The following is a 19,796-nucleotide window of genomic DNA, read 5'->3' as shown; positions in this document are numbered from 1 at the left end:
TCTGACAACTGCAAGGGCTGTAGCTCAACGGCAGAACAACTGCTTTGCATGCAGAAGGTCCCAGGTTCATTCCCTGCCATCTCCAGGGAGGGCTGGGAGAGAAGCCCCCCTAGATTGCTGCTGGTGCAGCCCATTCTCAGCTAGGCGGGTCAATGGTCTGGTTGCTACCTATGTTCTATGTGGACCAAGAAGAAAAGCACTGCTAGTGTTGGACCAAATCTTTGGGCTGAGGCCATAGTTTGACCCAAATTTGGGGACAGGTAAAGGTAAAGGGACCCCTGACCGTTAGGTCCAGTCGTGGCTGACTCTAGGGTTGTGGTGCTCATCTCGCTTTACTGGCCAAGGGAGCCGGCGTACAGCTTCCGGGTCATGTGGCCAGCATGACTAAGCCGCTTCTGGCGAACCAGAGCGGCGCATGGAAACGCTGTTTACCTTCACGCCGCAGCGGTACCTATTTATCTACTTCAACTTTGAGGTGCTTTTGAACTGCTAGGTTGGCAGGAGAAGGGACCGAGCAACAGGAGTTCACCCCGTCGCGGGGATTTGAACCGCCAACCTTCTGATCATTAAGTCCTAGGCTCTGTGGTTTAACCCACAGCACCACCCGCGTTGGGGACAGGCTCATATGCAAAAAAGGGGGTAAAAATACATCCAGATTTGGGGGGTCAATAAATAATAATAATAATAATAATAATAATAATAATAATAATAATAATAATAATAATATCTTTATTGTCATTGCCCCCTTCGGGGACAACGAAATTACTTGACTGCTCCATAAAAACACTAATTAAACAATACAGTATAATACAGCAAGGGAGATTAGATGACTTTCAAAGTCCGGGCTTCCCATTCAGGGCTGAAATCGCTCTGGAGAAGAAGCTGTTCTTAAGACGGCTCGTTCTTGTCTTCATCGTCCTGTATCTCCGTCCCGACGTCAAGAGCTCGAAGAGACAGTGACCAGGATGTGATGGATCTTTTACTATGTCCAGTGCCTTCCTATGGCACCTTGTGGCATAAATCTGCTCTAAGGTGGAGAGTGGGCAGCCAACAATGCTCTCTGCTGCCTTAACAACCCTGCACAACCCCATCCTGTCCTGGGTAGTACAGCTTCCGTACCACACACATAAGCCGTAAGTGAGCACGCTCTCAATGGCACAGTGATAGAAGGCAAGCAGAAGTGAATCTTGAGGGCAGAGGAAGCTAAACTCATCTACATCTCCCCTGACTCTAGTCTGAGAGTGCCCCAGCAGGATTTTGGCATGGCATTGTTCCAGAACAGCAGTCTGATGGCAGCAAAACAGCGACCAGCAACTCCAAGGAGCCCAAAAGATTCCAGCGAACTTTGAACCCACCACCCTCTAAATTCCATCCCTCCCTCTGAAATAAACCAAAATGCCGCCACCCGCTTTCTTGGGGCTGCAAAGGGGACCTCGAGAAAAGGAGGCGGCATTTCGCGGACACACAAACTCAACTCATGTGGCAGATCGAGAAGTTTCTGGCTTCCTTGCAGCAGTCAACAACTGGCATGACCAGTCAGTAATCAACCTGACCTGCTCCTTGTATTGAGCAAAAGTCATTACATCCCATCTCTGAGCCACTGAGTGACGCTCCGGGCAGGCAGTGAGATGAAAGCCTGTTGGGTTCTTACTTCAAAACATTTATTTGCTTCAGGGGCCCAAACCAGCGGCTGACCTTGTTAGCTAGCGTGCAGGAAGAAAACGATCAATGTGGCGTCAAGGGGCCGAGTGGAAGAAAAGCTGGATTGACTTTTCCGGCTATTCAGGAAGCAACTATTTTCAGAGAGAACCATCATAAATACGAGTGATCAGTCTTTGATCATGTTTCTCTCCCCTTTTTGCAATCTCATTTCCAGGCCTCCTCAGTAAACACAGTTTTTTCTTCTTCAAGGGAAAGTATTCGCTGCAAACAGGGAAATGAGCACAAAGGGACTCTCCTCTTCCGGGGGGGGGGGGGCTAAGGTGGGCCAGTGGGAAGGGGGTGAAGACTCAGTTCTCCAACAGGTCCCCCTTTCTGCTTTAAAGGTAAAGGGACCCCTGACCATTAGGTCCAGTCGTGGCCGACTCTGGGGTTGTGCCGCTCATCTCGCTTTATTGGCCGAGGGAGCTGGCGTACAGCTTCCAGGTCATGTGGTCAGCATGACTAAGCCGCTTCTGGTGAACCAGAGCAGCGCATGGAAACGCTGTTTACCTTCCCTCTGGAGCGGTACCTATTTATCTACTTGCACTTGGACGTGCTTTCGAACTGCTAGGTTGGCAGGAGCAGGGACCGAGCAACGGAAGCTCACCCCATCGTGGGGATTCAAACCTTCTGATCGGCAAGCCCTAGGCTCTGTGGTTTAACCCACAGCGCCACCCGCTTCCCTCCCTTCTGCTTTAATGCTGCCCTATTTCAGCCAGGCTGGGCGACACAGGAAACAAGAGGCGGCTGGATGCTTCAGGAGGTTGGTACAGGCCTTACAGGACTTTGGACAGCTCCTGTTGAAGACAGGCGTTGTTCTGGTAACAGCCCAAAGCTCAACGTGGCTTTAACAGCAAGCAGGGACTTCATGACCACCAGAGTCTCACTTCTGAAGTGGAGTTTCAGGAAATGGAAAGGGGGGGGGTCACCCTGGCTTGGGGTCATTAGGGTCAGTGTTGGTACTGAAAGGCCTCAGACTGTTCCTTTCGCCTTCTGCATTAGGGGAGGTTGAGCTGCGCTGGGTGAGAGGCAGCCTGATTCAGACCTATTCTTGAAAACTATTCCTCATCCTCCTTCAGCTTCCAGATCCAGTGGATGCAGGGATAAGGGGGTCTCATTGATTTAAAGTCTATTGATTGATAAGGGGGTCTCCCAGTCCACTGATCATAGGAAGATGCCTTTCACCAGGTCCAGTTATTTTCCCACAGAGGCCACCTTGCACAGTTAAGGTAACTGCCAGACCAAGATCTTTCTGGAGCTCCACATTTCCTGTTCCTTCAGGATGGGGAATGGGCCCTCCTTCGCTGAAGTTACATCCGTAAGCACATGAAGCAGAGCCTTCATAGTTGTGGCACCTGTACTGTGGAACTTCCTCCCTCTAGGAAATAAGAGGCATTATCAGACTGTAAGGGCACATTCCATTGTGCAAAAACAATCACAGCGTGTCCCGAGGGCCAGATAGCTGCATTTGGCCCATCCCTGGTTGAAAACATGTTTTATTCAGGAAGGCTTTTGAAATGAAGCGTAGCACAAGCAGGATTTAATTTTAAATGAGTATTCTATTGCATTGGATTTCTGGCTCTTTCAAAATGTTGCTTCATCCTGTTTTCCTCAGAGATGCCTTTTCTTTGCAAGGGGTGAATTATTGACATAACAGGCTTAAGGCAGCTCAGTACTATATATAGTGATAATTTTAATACTTTCTCTCTCCTTTGTATTTTCTTTATGGAGTTTTATTTATAAAATTCTTCCCTACAGGGCTTCAAGATAAAAAGATAAGTTGAAAGGTAATTTAGTCTAGATTATATCAAGGGCAGGAAGCAAACGTTATCCTTTTACAATTGTATAATCAATTAAGGCTTTCTATATTTTCTCAAATGGGTCCTTTATCTTTTATCTCCTGGTTGCTCTTAGTTCTTTCTCTTCACTTGCCTCAGTTGGTTTGTGGAGAAGCAACTTATAAGATCACAGAAATTGGAGAGTTGGAAGGTACCCAGAGGGTTATCTATTCCAACCCTCTGCAATGCAGGAATCTCTACACGCGGTTCCCCATCCAATTTGAAACCATACCGGACCCTGCTTAGCTTTGCAAATGTGCCAATACTGTAGAGTAGAATACTGGCTGGGGTTCCATTTAGATCTCATATAACCCATTTTAAAACAACTGCACTGATTGCTGGTTCATTTCCAGGCTCACATTAGCGTTTAAAGCCATAAATGACTCATGCCCCAAATATCCGAAAGACCGCGGGCTGAGATTGACAGGGGCACTCTTGGTAGTTACTCCACCCTCAGAGACTTGGGGACAGGGCCTTCTCTATGGTGGCCCCTAAACTGTGAAACTCCCTCCCTACAGAGGTGTGCCTGGCACTTTCACTGCACAGCTTCTGGCGAAAGCTTTACCCTGGCTTTTGGTACTTGGGGTGTATATTGTTTTGCACCCACCTTCTTTATATTTTTGTGATTGGAAGTTGTTTCAAACGGCTTCACCTTAGGGTGAAGGGGTGGGTAATAAACAAACAAACAAGTAAATAAATAAATAAATAATACAACAGCAAACAACCTGTGGCTGTTTTAAAAAGTGCCACCCCTATTACATGCTGCGACTGTTTACTTGCAAAGGTAGGTAATAGCGGGAGGAATAAAACAGCCAAATCAGTTCTGTTTGCAACATCCTGCAGAGAGAAGGATTACACCTCTTGAGTGTTTGAAACATTGTTCTGAGGATGCTGAGCTAAAGCCTGGGAAACTGGATCCATCCCTCTATTGAAGTCATACAGAACATGTTCTCACAGAGTGGAAGGAAACAGCCTTGGTGTTTGGGCGTCATGGCGACGGCGATGAGACAAGCAGCGGCCGAGATGGGGCACGACAGTTGCCTGCCCTGGTTCCTAACTGAATCACAGCATTCCCACTTGTGTTGGAAAGCAGAGGGCAAGCAGAGGAGTATAGCATCTAGATCAAGGGAAGTAATAGTGCCACTGTATTCTGCTCTGGTCAGACCTCACCTGGAGTACTGTGTCCAGTTCTGGGCACCACAGTTCAAGAAGGACACTGACAAACTGGAACGTGTCCAGAGGAGGGCAACCAAAATGGTCAAAGGCCTGGAAACGATGCCTTATGAAGAACGGCTAAGGCATGTTTAGCCTGGAGAAGAGGAGGTTAAGGGGTGATATGATAGCCATGTTCAAATATATAAAAGGATGTCACATAGAGGGAGAAAGGTTGTTTTCTGCTGCTCCAGAGAAGCGGACACGGAGCAATGGATCCAAACTACAAGAAAGAAGATTCCACCTAAACATTAGGAAGAACTGCCTGACAGTAAGAGCTGTTCGACAGTGGAATTTGCTGCCAAGGAGTGTGGTGGAGTCTCCTTCTTTGGAGGTCTTTAAGCAGAGGCTTGACAACCATATGTCAGGAGTGCTCTGATGGTGTTTCCTGCTTGGCAGGGGGTTGGACTCGATGGCCCTTGTGGTCTATTCCAAATCTATGATTCTAAGTCACCCATGATCGTTACAGCTCTGGGCCTGATGCCACAGCTGTAAGTTGCTTGTGGGACTTCTGTGAAAACAGGGGGCTGTGCCTGCCAACCCACCCAGAAATGTCTCTGCTGCAGGATGCAGGTTGAAGAGACACTGGGCAGAGTCACAACTCCCAGAGTGGCTTAATATGTACCCTCCAACATTTCTCTGATGAAAATAGGGATTTCCTATTCCATTGTTGTCGTTACTGTTATTTTATTATTTATACTGTAAACCACACATCTGACTGAGCTGTCCCTGCCCCAGCCACTCTGGGCGGCTTCCTACATTAATAATAATAATAATAATAATAATAATAATAATAATAATAATAATAATAATAATAATTTATTACTTATACCCCGCCCATCTGGCTGGGTTTCCCCAGCCACTCTGGGCGGCTTCCAACAGAATATTAAAATACAATAACCTATTAAACATGAAAAGCTTCCCTAAACAGGGCTGCCTTCAGATGTCTTCTAAAAGTCTGATAGTTGTTTTTCTCTTTGACATCTGGTGGGAGGGCGTTTCACAGGACGGGTGCCACCACCAAGAAGGCCCTCTGCCTGGTTCCCTGTAACTTGGCTTCTTGCAGCAAGAAAAACGTAAGAAAAACACAATAAAACATGAAACATTAAAAAAAAACCCTTCCTTATTTAGGGCTCCTTTCAGATGTCTTCTAAAGGAGTCTTCTCTCCTTGGCTCGTGGGTCACAATAACTCCATGCCCTCCAACTTTTCACCGATGAAAATAGGGGCGTCCTAACAAAAAGTGGGACATTCCGGGATCAAATCAGAAACTGGGGTGGCTTCTGTAAATCCGGGACTGTCCCTGGAAAATAGGGGCACTTGGGAGGGTCTGTACTTCACAGCTGACTCTGAAAATTTTAGCTCTGTGAGCGCCTAACAACTATCAGCACCCCTAACAAATTACAGCTCCCAGAATTCTTTGTGGGAAACTTAAAAGTGGCGCCATAGCGCTTTAAATGTACGTTGTGAATGTGGCCATGGTGCCAGTCATATGGATGCCCACACAGGGCCTTCAGAGCAAAGGGGAGAAGCATTTTTTGGAACCTCCTGAGGAGAATTTAGGCCAATCACAGAATTTTGGGTTTCCTTGTTGCCAATTTCTTCTGAGAGGGATTTGCACTTGTCCAGCTTTTCAGCAGCATCTTAAGTCAGCATCTTAAAAAGCAGAGACATCACCTTGCCGGCAAAGGTCCGTATAGTTAAAGCTATGGTTTTCCCAATAGTGATGTATGGAAGTGAGAGCTGGACCATAAAGAAGGCTGATTGCTGAAGAATTGATGCTTTTGAATTCTGGTGCTGGAGGAGACTCTTGAGAGTCCCATGGACTGCAAGAAGATCAAACCTATCCATTCTGAAGGAAATCAGCCCTGAGTGCTCACTGGAAGGACAGATCCTGAAGCTGAGGCGCCAAGACTTTGGCCACCTCATGAGAAGAGAAGACTCCCTGGAAAAGACCCTGATGTTGGGAAAGATGGAGGGCACAAGGAGAAGCGGACGGCAGAGGATGAGATGGTGGGACAGTGTTCTCGAAGCTTCCAGCATGAGTTTGACCAAACTGCGGGAGGCAGCGGAAGACAGGAGTGCCTGGCATGCTCTGGTCCATGGGGTCACAAAGAGTCAGACACGACTAAATGACTAAACAACAACAACAAGCTTTCAAGGTGGTTTCAGGAACCGGTCCTCTTCCCGCCTTGTGGATATCTCTTATTCCACTACTCTCTGACTTCATCATCTCCATCCCCATGAGCTTTGCTTTCATTTCACGGCATTGCCAGCTCATCGCAGGGCTCGTTTAGCAGCCAATTAAAACGCCAGAGATGTGTGCGAGAGAGTCAGTGCGTCATACGAGCCGGATCTGCCGCCAACACCACCTCGTCGACTTACGGTCTCAGTGGCACCCGCAGATGTGCATGCAATCATTCATCGCTGGGCCTCTCTGTGGACACTCCCTGATTTAAACATGTAGAAAGAGATGCTTCAAAACCAGAGAAAGAGGCTTGTTAAAAACAGATGCAGAGAAGAGGCAGAATAAGCAACTGGGTGGAAGGAGTTATGAAATATATGAAGCAGGGCTGCTGAATCCAGGGCCCTTCAAATGTTGCTAGACCACAGCTCCTGTTATCCTTGACTGTTGGCCATGGCGGCTGGGGATGATGAGACTTGGAGTCCATCCAAAGGCAACAAGTTCACCACTCCTGCATTTTATATAATAATAATAATATAATAATTTATTATTTATACCCCGCCCATCTGGCTGGGTTTCCCCAGCCACTCTGGGCGGCTTCCGATTGTTTTCCAATACTAAATACAATACTAAATTCCAATACTAAAAACAATACAGTGTCAGACATTAAAAACTTCCCTAAACAGTTGTCTTTTAAAAGTCAGATAGTTGTTTATTGCCTTGACATCTGCTGAGAGGGCGTTCCACAGAGCAGGCACCACTACCAAGAAGGCCCTCTGCCTGGTTCCCTGTAGCTTTACTTCTCACAGCGAGGGAACCGCCAGAAGGCCCTCGGCGCTGGACCTCAGTGTATGGGCTGAATGATGGGGGTGGAGACGCTCCTTCAGGTATACATTTTGCTCTCGTGGCTCCGTTGCTCAGGTGCAAAACATCCCTCGTGGTCCAAGAGCTGCAATTCCCAGGTAGAGCACCTGGGTAATGTTGGGAATTGAAATGTAGGAGAGTAGATTCCAGTTCAATGTGCAGACAATACCACGATAGATAGACACATGGTTCATAGGTTCTGTTCACCAATTCATAAACAGCAAGGTCATCCCAGCTCTTACACTACCCTAGGATTCTGGGTTGAAAGGTGGGGGGAAATAAAGGCTTGATGAATACACAAAACTATTTTGTGCTTGTTTGGGGCTCAAAAATGAACACATCAAAATAGAGTGGGTACTTCTGCCCTAGAGAGAACGCAAGGAAGTACTGTCTGTTCTGTTCCCTGTGGTTACTACCGACTGACCACGGATGATGCATTCTACCACCATGAAAACGGGGACATCCATTTGACACCCTGTGTGTAGCAGTCAGAGAACAACGAACAAAAGACTCTCGTAGTTAATATTATCCGCGGGGAACACATTAACGCAGGACACGAATCAGTAGAGAACATTCATGTAATGGGGAAAGTGCTCTTTGCTTTAATAGGTATGCTCAAGTAGTGGTAGTAATACTAATAACAACAGATAATCCTAAAATAAGGACAGGCCAAACACCAGAACAGAGACCCAGCAGCTAAAAGCCTTTTGCTTCAGGACGCAAAAATGGGAAAACAGCCAAACTCTTGGCACCTGCAAGCAAAAATACTGACCGCAGCCAACTTGCACAGTTAATGTACTTTATATAGTTCATTTTGTTTATTTTTACATTTCCTAATCCACCTTTCCTTTGTGGCTGGGATGGGATTTGAACCCTGACCTCCCAGGTCCTAGCCTGACGCTCTAACAACTACGCCACACCAGCTTGGTAGAGAGCAGTCCTTCATTCCAAGGAAACCAACTCAGGACATGCACTGAACCCCCTCAAACTTCAGAGAATGGGGTGCATGTAACACGATAGCTGGCCATGCGCTGCTGAGGAACGTGTTTTGCATTTGCCTCAGAATCGGCCGGTTTAAAAGCTTTTTTGTTATTCTGAGCAGCCTGTTTCTACACTGTACTGACAGTTCCCCAAGTCCCTTCAGTCGACCTTCCTATTTAGTGAAATTGCTGATCTATTTACCGCAGTCTCCTCTGGCGTCATCCAATTGACTTGGAGGATACACTGGGCCTGCGCTGTCAATTCCACCCCCCATCCCCTGCTGCGTCCTTCCTGCTAAGGACATGGTTATACAGTGGTGCCTCGCAAGACGAAAAGAATCCGTTCTGTGATTCTCTTCGTCTAGCAGTTTTTTCGTCTTGCGAAGCAAGCCCATTGACGGATTAGCGGATTAGCGCTATTAGCAGCTTTTAGCGGCTTATCTGCTGATCGGATCAGCTGATAAGCGGCTTAGGGGCTTAGAAAAGGGGGGGGGAGGAAAAAAACCAGCAGGAACTCGCAAGACATTGTTGTCTTGCAAAGCAAGCCCATAGGAAATTCGTTTTGCGAAGCACCTCCAAAACAGAAAACTCTTTCGTCTAGCGGGTTTTCCATCTTGCGAGGCATTCGTCTTGCGGGGCACCACTGTAGAGGAGACCAGGAAGCAGATGTTTCACCTTTCCAGCTCTGGAGATCACATGCACTGTGATCATTTGGCTCTAGATGCATTCTATGAAGTAGGTTAACATTTGTGTGGTGAGTTCCCGTCCCCACCCCAGTGGAAATAAAGACACATGACAAAATTATTAAGATTAATGGGCTAAATAAGGCCACAACTTTATTGGTTACAGGTGATGAACGGTATTGGCCTAGGCACTGGTCCTAACCGACTATATCCGACTCCAGCCCATCTGCTTGAAGTCCGGGAAGGGTTAACCACCATTGGCTGAGTCCTGCTGATGCACATCAACTAGGAACTCCCCCGGGGTCACCGATAGGGGGCGTGCCTTAGGCCCTCACCTCCTTAGGCTTCAGACAGGGCCATGCCCCCTGGAATCCTTTATCAGACTACCCTTCAATATGCGGGGCAGGTGATGGCACTACCTCCCCTCTTCCATCTACAAAACAATACCAATACCAATGCCTAACCGCAATACCAAGAAAGTTGTGACGATTTGCTACGAGGTAGGCGAAAACCAAGTGGCTGGTGCCAATTTGCCAAGTGGAAAAATTCATACCAGGCCCCTCAACAGCGACCAACCAAGGTCCATAGCAAGGTCAAGGAACGAAAACCTTATAGGGCGGGGTGTGTGTGTGGGAAAAGCAGGAACAGCTGGCAGGCGGGGAAAGAGGGAGATCCTCAAATCTCCCTTAGGTACTTGAAGGACTCTCAACAGCAGCCAGAGCAGAAGCCCAGAGGAGAAGATCTACAGAGACACAGCTCAACCCCTGTCATCTCCAGTTGAAAAGGACCTTGAATGGTGAGGCCAGGAAGGACCTCCTGCCTGACATCTTGGGAGAGCTGCAGCTAGGGTCAATGATGCCAGAATCACACCAGGCCTACTTATCTGAAGGGTAGATAGGAGAACACAGGTTTGCACAAAAGAAGCCCCAAAAGCTTCAGTAAAACGTTTTGACTGACGTAACATCTTCCCCCACTCCCTTGCATGAAGGAGATTTCCAGGGGAAAAGCCTTTTTTGCCCGTACTTCCATCATATAACTGGAGAACTTCAAAGGATGTTACAACCAGTTTCTTCCTACTGGTTGTCAGTGGCCTTAAGCTAAAGTATGAAAAAAATATCGGCTAGCTAAACTTAAATCAATGTGCTAGAGACACATTTGTATTTTTATGTCATGAAGCGCCCTTTGATTGTCAGAGGAAGGGCAGTACAGTGGTTCCTCAGGTTACATACGCTTCAGGTTACAGACTCCGCTCACCCAGAAATAGTACCTCGGGTTAAGAACTTTGCTTCAGGATGAGAACAGAAATCGTGTGGCGGAAGCAGGAGGCCCCATTAGCTAAAGTGGTACCTCAGGTTAAGAACAGTTTCAGGTTAAGAACGGACCTCTGGAACGAATTAAGTACTTAACCTGAGGTACCACTGTATACAAATTTTAATAGTAATACTAAGCTTCTTCCTGCAACAGCCAGAAATCTCTTTCCTCAAGATTCCAGTGGCCATGACCTTTTCTTTTCATAGTCGTAAGGGCTAGAAACTTGATTAGTTTCTCAAAATAAAGCTGAAAGCCAGCTGAATGCTCCGCTTGATGCCATGTACAGTATTCCCAGAGGATGGCAGCAAAAACAGAAGCAGAGCTTTCATTATATAAGGTTGGATGTCTTGCCAACCTTCTCTGCTTTCCTGTCCAAGCTGGGAACGCCTATAAAAACTTGTGTTCTGTTCAAGGAAGGAAAAAAGGCTAGATTTATTGAAATTCAGGATGCCAATGAACCTTCACAAGGCAGTCACAAAGCAGCAGCTAAGCTCAGAGCCATCACCTTGCTGACAAAGGTCCGTATAGTTAAAGCTATGGTTTTCCCAGTAGTGATGTATGGAAGTGAGAGCTGGACCATAAAGAATGCTGATTGCCGAAGAATTGATGCTTTTGAATTATGGTGCTGGAGGAGACTCTTGAGAGTCCCATGGACTGCAAGAAGATCAAACCTATATATTCTGAAGGAAATCAGCCCTGAGTGCTCACTGGAGGGACCCTGAAGCTGAGGCTCCAGTACTTTGGCCACCTCATGAGAAGAGAAGACTCCCTGGAAAAGACCCTGATGTTGGGAAAGATGGAGAGCACAAGGAGAAGGGGGACGACAGAGGACGAGATGATTGGACAGTGTTCTTGAAGCTACCAGCATGAGTCTGAGACCAACCTAACCACCTTGTGACTTGGGACCTCCAAAATGTTGTCATTTGTGGACCTTAAGGTCCTCCATGGGGCATACCAGGAGAGGCGGTCTCGTAGAAAAAAAGAAGGAGGAAAGATGGAACAGAAATGTATAAATACAGTGGTACCTTGGTTTGCAACCATTTTGGATTACAACCACATCAAACCCTGAAGTGTGTGTCCCTTTTTTGGATTACAACCCTTCTTATTTTGGATTACAACCAATTATTTTTTTGGGGGGTGGAGGCCCCATTGGCAAAATCGCGTCTTCGGTTACAACCTGTTTTGGTTCACAACTGGACCTCCAGAACAGATTATGGTTTTAAACCAAGGTATCACTGCAAATGTAATAAATACCGTATTTTTTGCTCTATAAGACTCACTTTTTCCCTCCTAAAAAGTAAGGGGAAATGTGTGTGCGTCTTATGGAGCGAATGCAGGCTGCGCAGCTATCTCAGAAGCCAGAACAGCAAGAGGGATCGCTGCTTTCGCTGCGCAGCAATCCCTCTTGCTGTTCTGGCTTCTGGGATTCAGAATATTTTTTTTTTCTTGTTTTCCTCCTCCAAAAACTAGGTGCGTCTTGTGGTCTGGTGCGTCTTATAGAGCGAAAAATACGGTAAATAAGTTTGAAAAGAGCAGAAACATGATGGACTCACATGACGGACCAGCCCAGGTAGATCGTGGTGCTGCCCCAATACATGGGATTGTCAAACACGTTGAATGGAAAAGACGTCACCTTTGCCTCCATGAGGATGCCGAAGTAGTCCCCTAGAAAAGAAACAGACACAAGGCTTAAGGCGGGGTTTGCCAACATGGTACCCATGTCTCCTTTAGGTGCCGGAGAAAAGTCTCAGTAGACGTTCCCTCCAAGATCCATAATGCACAAGGAGAAAGGTTGCTCCTTCTGATTTAATTCCACATGTCCCAATTTAAGAGGGACACCCTGGCATTACAGAAGCCACCCCAGTTTCCGATTTGATCCCGGAAGGTCCCTGTTTCCTTTTCCCCACCCCTCCATGTCCCAGAGAACAATTAAAAGTGATGGTAGGGCAGATTCAAGGATAAACCATATGGGGAATGAGTCTGCCCCTGCAGCTTGATGGAGGTAGAAACTGTCTCTCATGTCTTGCTACGCTGCCGTTTCTACGGGGAGAGACGCTCAGTATTTATCACTCCTGTTATAAAAAAAATCCAAATGGGTCTGAACTTCAATGTCTAAAACTCCTAGTAGAGGACAAGGACCCAGAGATCACGCTAAGGGTGGCCAAATTCTGTGCGACTGCCATAAAACTCAGGGAACAAGCTGTACTACCAAAATGATTAAGGTTTTAAATGACAATTTTAGGTTATATTTTAGTGATCAAGATTTAATATATATTTTTAACTGCCGCTATATCTGAATTGTTTCTGTTACACCCAATTACGATTCAATGTATTCCTGTTGTGTTTTATGATTTTCCTGATACTGTAAGTGAGCAGGAACTGGTCTGTGACCGTAATAATAAAATTCATTCAATTAAAAGTGATGTGCGTATGTTCGTAAGGTGCAAAACCAGAGTCCTGTTTATCCTTAAAATAAAATTCCTGCACCGAGTGAAGGAAATGGTGAAGCTGGCATATGAAGCCACTTCCTATAATTTTGAAGGAAAATGTCACTGGTCCACTTTATTTAATTGCAACACTTCAGTAGCCAGCCATTTTATTTTTTTTTTATAATATTTTTTATTAGTTTTACAAAAGTTTTTATAACAGACAAACACAAAAAAGAAAACAAACAAACAAACAAGTATAATTTCATAATGTCATTTCATAAACTTCTTTCCTCGGACTTCCCCATACCTCCCCTTTCTGCATCCTCATGTCCAAATTTTATAGCAACTTATAAATGTTTTTTCCAACTCTAATTCGTCATAGTCCTTTCTTATTCTAATCTTATATTACTGCAACCCTTTCTCTCTATAGAATCTCGACATTCTAAACTTCATCAAGTTTATAGTAGTCCTTAAGATAAATCTTGCAGTAGCCAGCCATTTTAAAAGGAAATGCAGGGAGCGTTTATTCCTTTATTGTAAATGGAGCCTTACACTGCCTACTCAGAAGTAAGTCCCATTGTAGTCAATGGAGCCTACTCACAGGTAACTGGGTAAAGACTGTGCAGCCATCTGGGCACAAGATATAGGGTATAATATACTACTTGGAATCATGGGAAAAGCTGTGGAAAGAAAATTTAAAATTTACAGCATGGAGCTCATTGAAAGAAAATTATATGAAAATGATGTATAGATGGTATTTAACACCTGTAAAACTTGCTAAAATGTATTAAAAACTCATCTAATCTATGTTGGAAATGTAAGGAAAAATAAGGTACTTTTTCCATATGTGGTGGATATGTAAAAAGGTAAAGGCTTCTGGGAAATGATATATAATGAAATGAATAAGATGTTCAAAAATATGTTTGTTAAAAAACCAGAGGCCTTTTTACTAGGAACATTAGGAGATGAAGTACCAAAGAAGCAAAAGCGATTATTTATATATGCAACCACAGCTGCCAGAACGTTACTTGCCCAGAAGTGGAAAGAAGAGACCATACCAGTGAAAGAAGAATGGAGGACTAAGATGATAAGACTATTCCGAAATGGCAAAACTAAGCGTAAAGATCAGGCACCAAGATGAAGGAAAATTTAATCAAGAGTGGAAAAACTTTATAGATTATTTTAAAGATCATTGTAAGAATGTGGAAACATTAGCAGGATTGTTGTAGCATTTATGAACTGAAGGTAGAATTACAATGTGAAAAATAATTGGAAATTAAATGGATGCATGCAATGGAAATTATAAAGGGACAATTGGAAACCAGAGGGTGGGGAGAGTCAATCAATGTAAATTTGGACTGGATATTGATGTATAAGAAAATTGTTATTATTAGAAAAATCAAAAATAAATTATTATTTTTTAAAAGACTGCGCAGCCTTACACTGCAATCCTAAGCATTTTTACTCAGAACTATGTCCCACTGAGGATTTGCTCTGTGGTATGTTTCTGATCTGGGACGCGGGTGGCGCTGTGGGTAAAACATCAGTGCCTAGGACTTGCCGATTGCATGGTCGGCGGTTCGAATCCCCGTGGTGGGGTGAGCTCCCGTCGTTCGGTCCCAGCTCCTGCCCACCTAGCAGTTCGAAAGCACCCCTAAGTGCAAGTAGATAAATAGGTACCACTTTATAGCGGGAAGGTAAACGGCGTTTCCGTGTGCTGCGCTGGTGCTGGCTCACCAGAGCAGCTTTGTCACGCTGGCCATGTGACCCGGAAGTGTCTCCGGACAGCGCTGGCCCCCGGCCTCTTAAGTGAGATGGGCGCACAACCCTAGAGTCGGACACGACTGGCCCGTACGGGCAGGGGTACCTTTACCTTTACCTTATGTTTCTGATCATTCTCACAGTTTCCTCCATCATCATCATCATCATCATCATCATCATCATCATCATTATTTCCTGCCTTTTCCCCTGACAGGGACTCATTACATTTTTCTGTTGAAGGTGTTGTACGTGATCCCTTCCCTCACACATTCTTTTTTTACAACAATCTTGTGAGGTAGGTTCAGTGGAGAGGTTGCCATTGGCTCAGGGTGACCGGCATCAATGTGTATAGGATGTCAATGTTCGGAGAGATCTAAGGTGCGAGAAGCTTCGCGATGTAGAATAAGATGTCCCTATTTTCATCGCTTTGCAATGACAAACCTAGACAGCATCTTAAAAAGCAGAGACATCACCTTGCCGACCAAGGTCCGTAAATTTAAAGCTGTGGTTTTCCCAGTAGTGATGTATGGAAGTGAGAGCTGGACCATAAAGAAGGCTGATCACCGAAGAATTGATGCCTTTGAATTATGGTGCTGGAGGAGACTCTTGAGAGTCCCATGGACTGCAAGATGATCAAACCTCTCCATTCTTAAGGAAATGAGCCCTGAGTGCTCACTGGAAGGACAGATCCTGAAGCTGAGGCTCCAAGGCTTTGGCCACCTCACGAGAAGAGAAGACTCCCTGGAAAAGACCCTGATGTTGGGAAAGATGGAGGGCACAAGGAGAAGGGGAAGACAGAGGACGAGATGGTTGGACAGTGTTCTGGAAGCTGCCAGCATGAGTTTGACCAAACTGCGGGAGGCAGTGGAAGACAGGAGTGTCTGGCGTGCTCTGGTCCATGCGGTCACGAAGAGTCAGACACGACTAAACGACTAAACAACAACAAATTTTCATCGGCGAAATGTTGGAGGGTATGTAATTCCAGGAACAGGTTCTCACTTCCGCTAAGCTAACTGGGGCTCCGGATGCGCTGGGTTTCTCAAAATGCACCACCGACCTCCTGCAAAGCAACTTCTCATCTTCTTCTGCCTCCCCTCCACCTTTGGACATAACAGAGAGCCTGTTGCAGCAAGATAGGGTTGCGAGACGTCCGTTTCGGAAGAGAAGGCAGATAAGGGCAGAAAGGAAAATTACTGGGAATGTGGGTAGCTGCTAAAGGAGAGAGAGAGCCCGGGAGATGTTTATGTACTTAGTTGGGATTTAGATTTATCGCCTGTCCGATCCCCAAAGGTGAAGGGGGAGTGATGATAAAAGTAACAATAATATAAAAATGCAAGACAAAGTGGAATCTGCTACAAGATGTTGCAGTACAAAGTGCTTCTATTCAGGAAATCTGCACTAAAATCCCGACAGGTTTCCAAAAGTATTTTATCATCATTATTATATTTATTGCAAACTGATGTGCAAATGCGGAGAAATGAAACTAAGGCCTGAAAAAATGAGAAGCTCAAACGGACAGATCTGACCACTCCCTTTTGGTAACACCGAGAGGGAAGAGATGCAAAATGAACTAAAGGGGATATGAAAACTGCAAACTGAGTATTCCAAAATTAAATTTTAGAAATTCTCTTAGGTGACCCATAATTTGCATGGCAGACTAATCCACAGCGGTGATAAAGGCACAGGAGAGGGAACAATCATTTCCTAACTTAGAGGGAGATGCTGATGGGACGAGATGGTAGCCAAACCATCAGCCTGGGCTCCGGGACGAGATGGTAGCCAAACCATCAGCCTGGGCTCCGGGACGAGATGGTAGCCAAACCATCAGCCTGGGCTCCGGGACGAGATGGTAGCCAAACCATCAGCCTGGGCTCCGGGACGAGATGGTAGCCAAACCATCAGCCTGGGCTCCGGGACGAGATGGTAGCCAAACCATCAGCCTGGGCTCCGGGACGAGATGGTAGCCAAACCATCAGCCTGGGCTCCGGGACGAGATGGTAGCCAAACCATCAGCCTGGGCTCCGGGACGAGATGGTAGCCAAACCATCAGCCTGGGCTCCGGGACGAGATGGTAGCCAAACCATCAGCCTGGGCTCCGGGACGAGATGGTAGCCAAACCATCAGCCTGGGCTCCGGGACGAGATGGTAGCCAAACCATCAGCCTGGGCTCCGGGCGTTTGATCACAAGGGACTCTTCTGCTTCTCAGGTCAGATCGAGCCCCGCAGATCCCTTCCTGCTACAAACTGAGCCCCCCAAAATGGCAAGCAAAAACCACCTGCCCCAACACCGTGAAACAAGCATTTTGGTGGCTTTTTTGGCATTCCAAGTGGCAACACACAATACCAGCCAAGCCCATCTAAAGTATGACTCAGCGGGCTGCAGCTCTGATTGCCAGGCAACAGAAAGCAATTGTCTCTGGCGGGTAAAACTTTTTCCCCTGCTATGTCATTAGCCCACTTAGCCGCCTATAGCAACGACCCTGTGTTTGTGTGTGTGTGTGTGTGTGTTTAATCGGACAGGAGGCCATTCATTCTTGGAAGTTGAAATGCGTTTCTTACACGGCATGAGGCCAGGGAAATTGACAATTTGACCCAGGTAGTAATAGTAACAAATTACAGCGCTTTGTTCTCTCGGTGGCTGCCTTTTAGCCCGCTGTCTGGAAACACTTTGCTAATGTCAATTAAGCGCAGATTTGAAAAGAAGTGTCAACTTCGTAGCGCGAGGGGGGCAAAACGAACCGGGTCGTGTTTTACGTGACTCACTCCAAGGCCATAATTTCTACTTTTCGAAAGCACTTTTGATATCCAGTGCACTTTAGAATCCTTGATTTGTTGAGAAAGAGAGAGAAAACTCATTAAGATTCCTGCATTCTTTTCCTCCCCCATTTAGCCGGGCACAACCTTTCGACATCTCACTTTTCTTGGAAACATTCAAAGGGGCCTATAACAGAAACCCATGTCCAGGCACAGCACTCAGAAAGTTCAGGCAGATGAGCAGGGTCTGTGGGTGGTTTCAAGGACCCTTGAACTGCAATGATCTGAATGCCAACAGCAGCTGCTGAGTAGATATCGGATCTGGCCACAGTGACCTATGTCTTAAGTGACATCCCCTCGAATTACTGTGACGTGCAATACGTGGGCTGCCTTTGAAAAGGATCGAGGCTTTGCTCGAAATGGACTGCAGCTTAAAAAATAATAATCTATCAGTCATATCTGTACCATAGATTTAAAGTACCTCTACTTATGTATCCCTCTGGATATGAAATCTTCAGGTTATGGCCACGGCAAGCCAGGAAGTGTGTACTTCCAGGTTTCGCAGCACACACATGCGCAGAAGCACTCTGCGTGGCTTGCGCATGCGCAGAAGCACTCAATCACGCCACGTGTGTGTGCAGAAGCATACCTCTATTTACATTATTTTCGGGGTGCGAACGGACCCCCGGAACGAATTAAGTTCGTATCCAGAGGGTCCACTGTAGGTTTGTATGACTTCAACAGGGATACCTCCAACCCCAAAGAATCCTGGGAATGGTAGTTCACCCCTCAGAGAACTACAATTCCCAGGACCCTTAAGAAACTACAGTTCCTGAAGGATGAAGAAGTCCCCACCAAGGAAAGATGAATAAGTAAAGTCATGCTGAATCGGCACAAGTTAACAGCTAAAAATAAGAGACCATAAGGATGATTGCTTTATGGAAGAATGGAAGCCTTTGTCTCTCTCCTGGACTATTTAAATATTACGGCGTGATGGAATTCACGATCAGGATTTGAACTATGAGCAACAGAAGGAATCAGAGGTTATTGTTATTATTGTTATGATATAAGAAAGAGAAGATAGGGTGCTGCAAGGGGGAGAAACCAAAAAAAAGCTCCATGGAAAATGGGATGGGAAGTTGACAGAGTAAAATAAATATCTGCCTCTATTTCTTCTCCTGGCAAATAGAAGGGGAAGAAATGGAGGCAGTGAGAGATTTTACTTTCTTGGGCTCCATGATCACTGCAGATGGTGACAGGAGTCACGAAATTAAAAGACGCCTGCTTGTTGGGAGAAAGGCAATGGCAAACCTAGACAGCATCTTAAAAAGCAAAGATACCACCTTGCCGACAAAGGTCCGTAAAAGCCATGTTAAAGCCATGGTTTTCCCAGTAGTGATGTATGGAAGTGAGAGCTGGACCATAAAGAAGGCAGATCGCCGAAGAATTGATGCTTTTGAATTCTGGTGCTGGAGGAGACTCTTGAGAGTCCCATGGACTGAAAGATGATCAAACCTCTCCATTCTGAAGGAAATCAGCCCTGAGTGCTCATTGGAAGGACAGATCCTGAAGCTGAGGCGCCAAGACTTTGGCCACCTCATGAGAAGAGAAGACTCCCTGGAAAAGACCCTGATGTTGGGAAAGATGGAGGGCACAAGGAGAAGGGGATGACAGAGGATGAGATGGCTGGACAGTGTTCTCGAAGCTACCAGCATGAGTTTGACCAAACTGCGGGAGGCAGTGGAAGACAGGAGTGCCTGGCGTGCTCTGGTCCAGGGGGTCACGAAGAGTCGGACACAACTAAAGAACAACAACATTTTGTATTGAAATGTATATGTGAAATTTCTGGAAATTTAATAAAATTTGTCTGAAAAAACAAGCAAACTACAGTTCCTAGGGTTCTTTGGGGGAAGCCAAACTCCCTCAGTTTCAATTCATTAAGCCTTAAGAATGGGTGGGAGGGAGAGAGGGAATATTTATCCAATTCCCAAGGTGGGGAGAAATAACCCAATACAAATCTTATAGATTTACTGACACCAAACCTGCTGATTGCTGGAGCCTGAAGAGCAGGCTGGCAAC

The 19,796-nt window shown here is 45.9% G+C and overlaps 1 protein-coding gene and 1 long non-coding RNA gene across 6 annotated transcripts in view; one reads left to right on the top strand and one right to left on the bottom strand.

The window, feature by feature from the left end:
* The window catches only part of PEMT (phosphatidylethanolamine N-methyltransferase), a 104,627-nt gene that overhangs the window by 9,852 nt on the left and 74,979 nt on the right, over positions 1 to 19,796 (bottom strand). For 4 of the 5 annotated variants that reach the window (XR_014213677.1, XR_014213678.1, XR_014213679.1 and 1 more), the window contains one exon: positions 12,327 to 12,438. Coding sequence is in view for 2 of the 5 variants with exons in the window: in XM_082199930.1 (XP_082056056.1) it covers positions 12,327 to 12,438 (112 nt within the window). In the remaining 3 variants the exon portion in view is untranslated. Of the gene's footprint in view, positions 1 to 7,960; positions 8,056 to 12,326; positions 12,439 to 19,796 lie in introns of those variants that run through there. The other variant, XM_082199931.1, reaches the window with a different exon arrangement.
* The window catches only part of LOC309519183, a 41,327-nt gene that overhangs the window by 3,727 nt on the left and 17,804 nt on the right, over positions 1 to 19,796 (top strand). The window lies entirely within an intron of this gene.

This window comes from Podarcis vaucheri (assembly GCF_965113315.1).
Source record: "Podarcis vaucheri genome assembly, chromosome: 14".
Taxonomy (NCBI): Eukaryota; Metazoa; Chordata; class Lepidosauria; order Squamata; family Lacertidae; genus Podarcis; species Podarcis vaucheri.
This window is presented reverse-complemented; position numbering and strand designations above follow the sequence as displayed.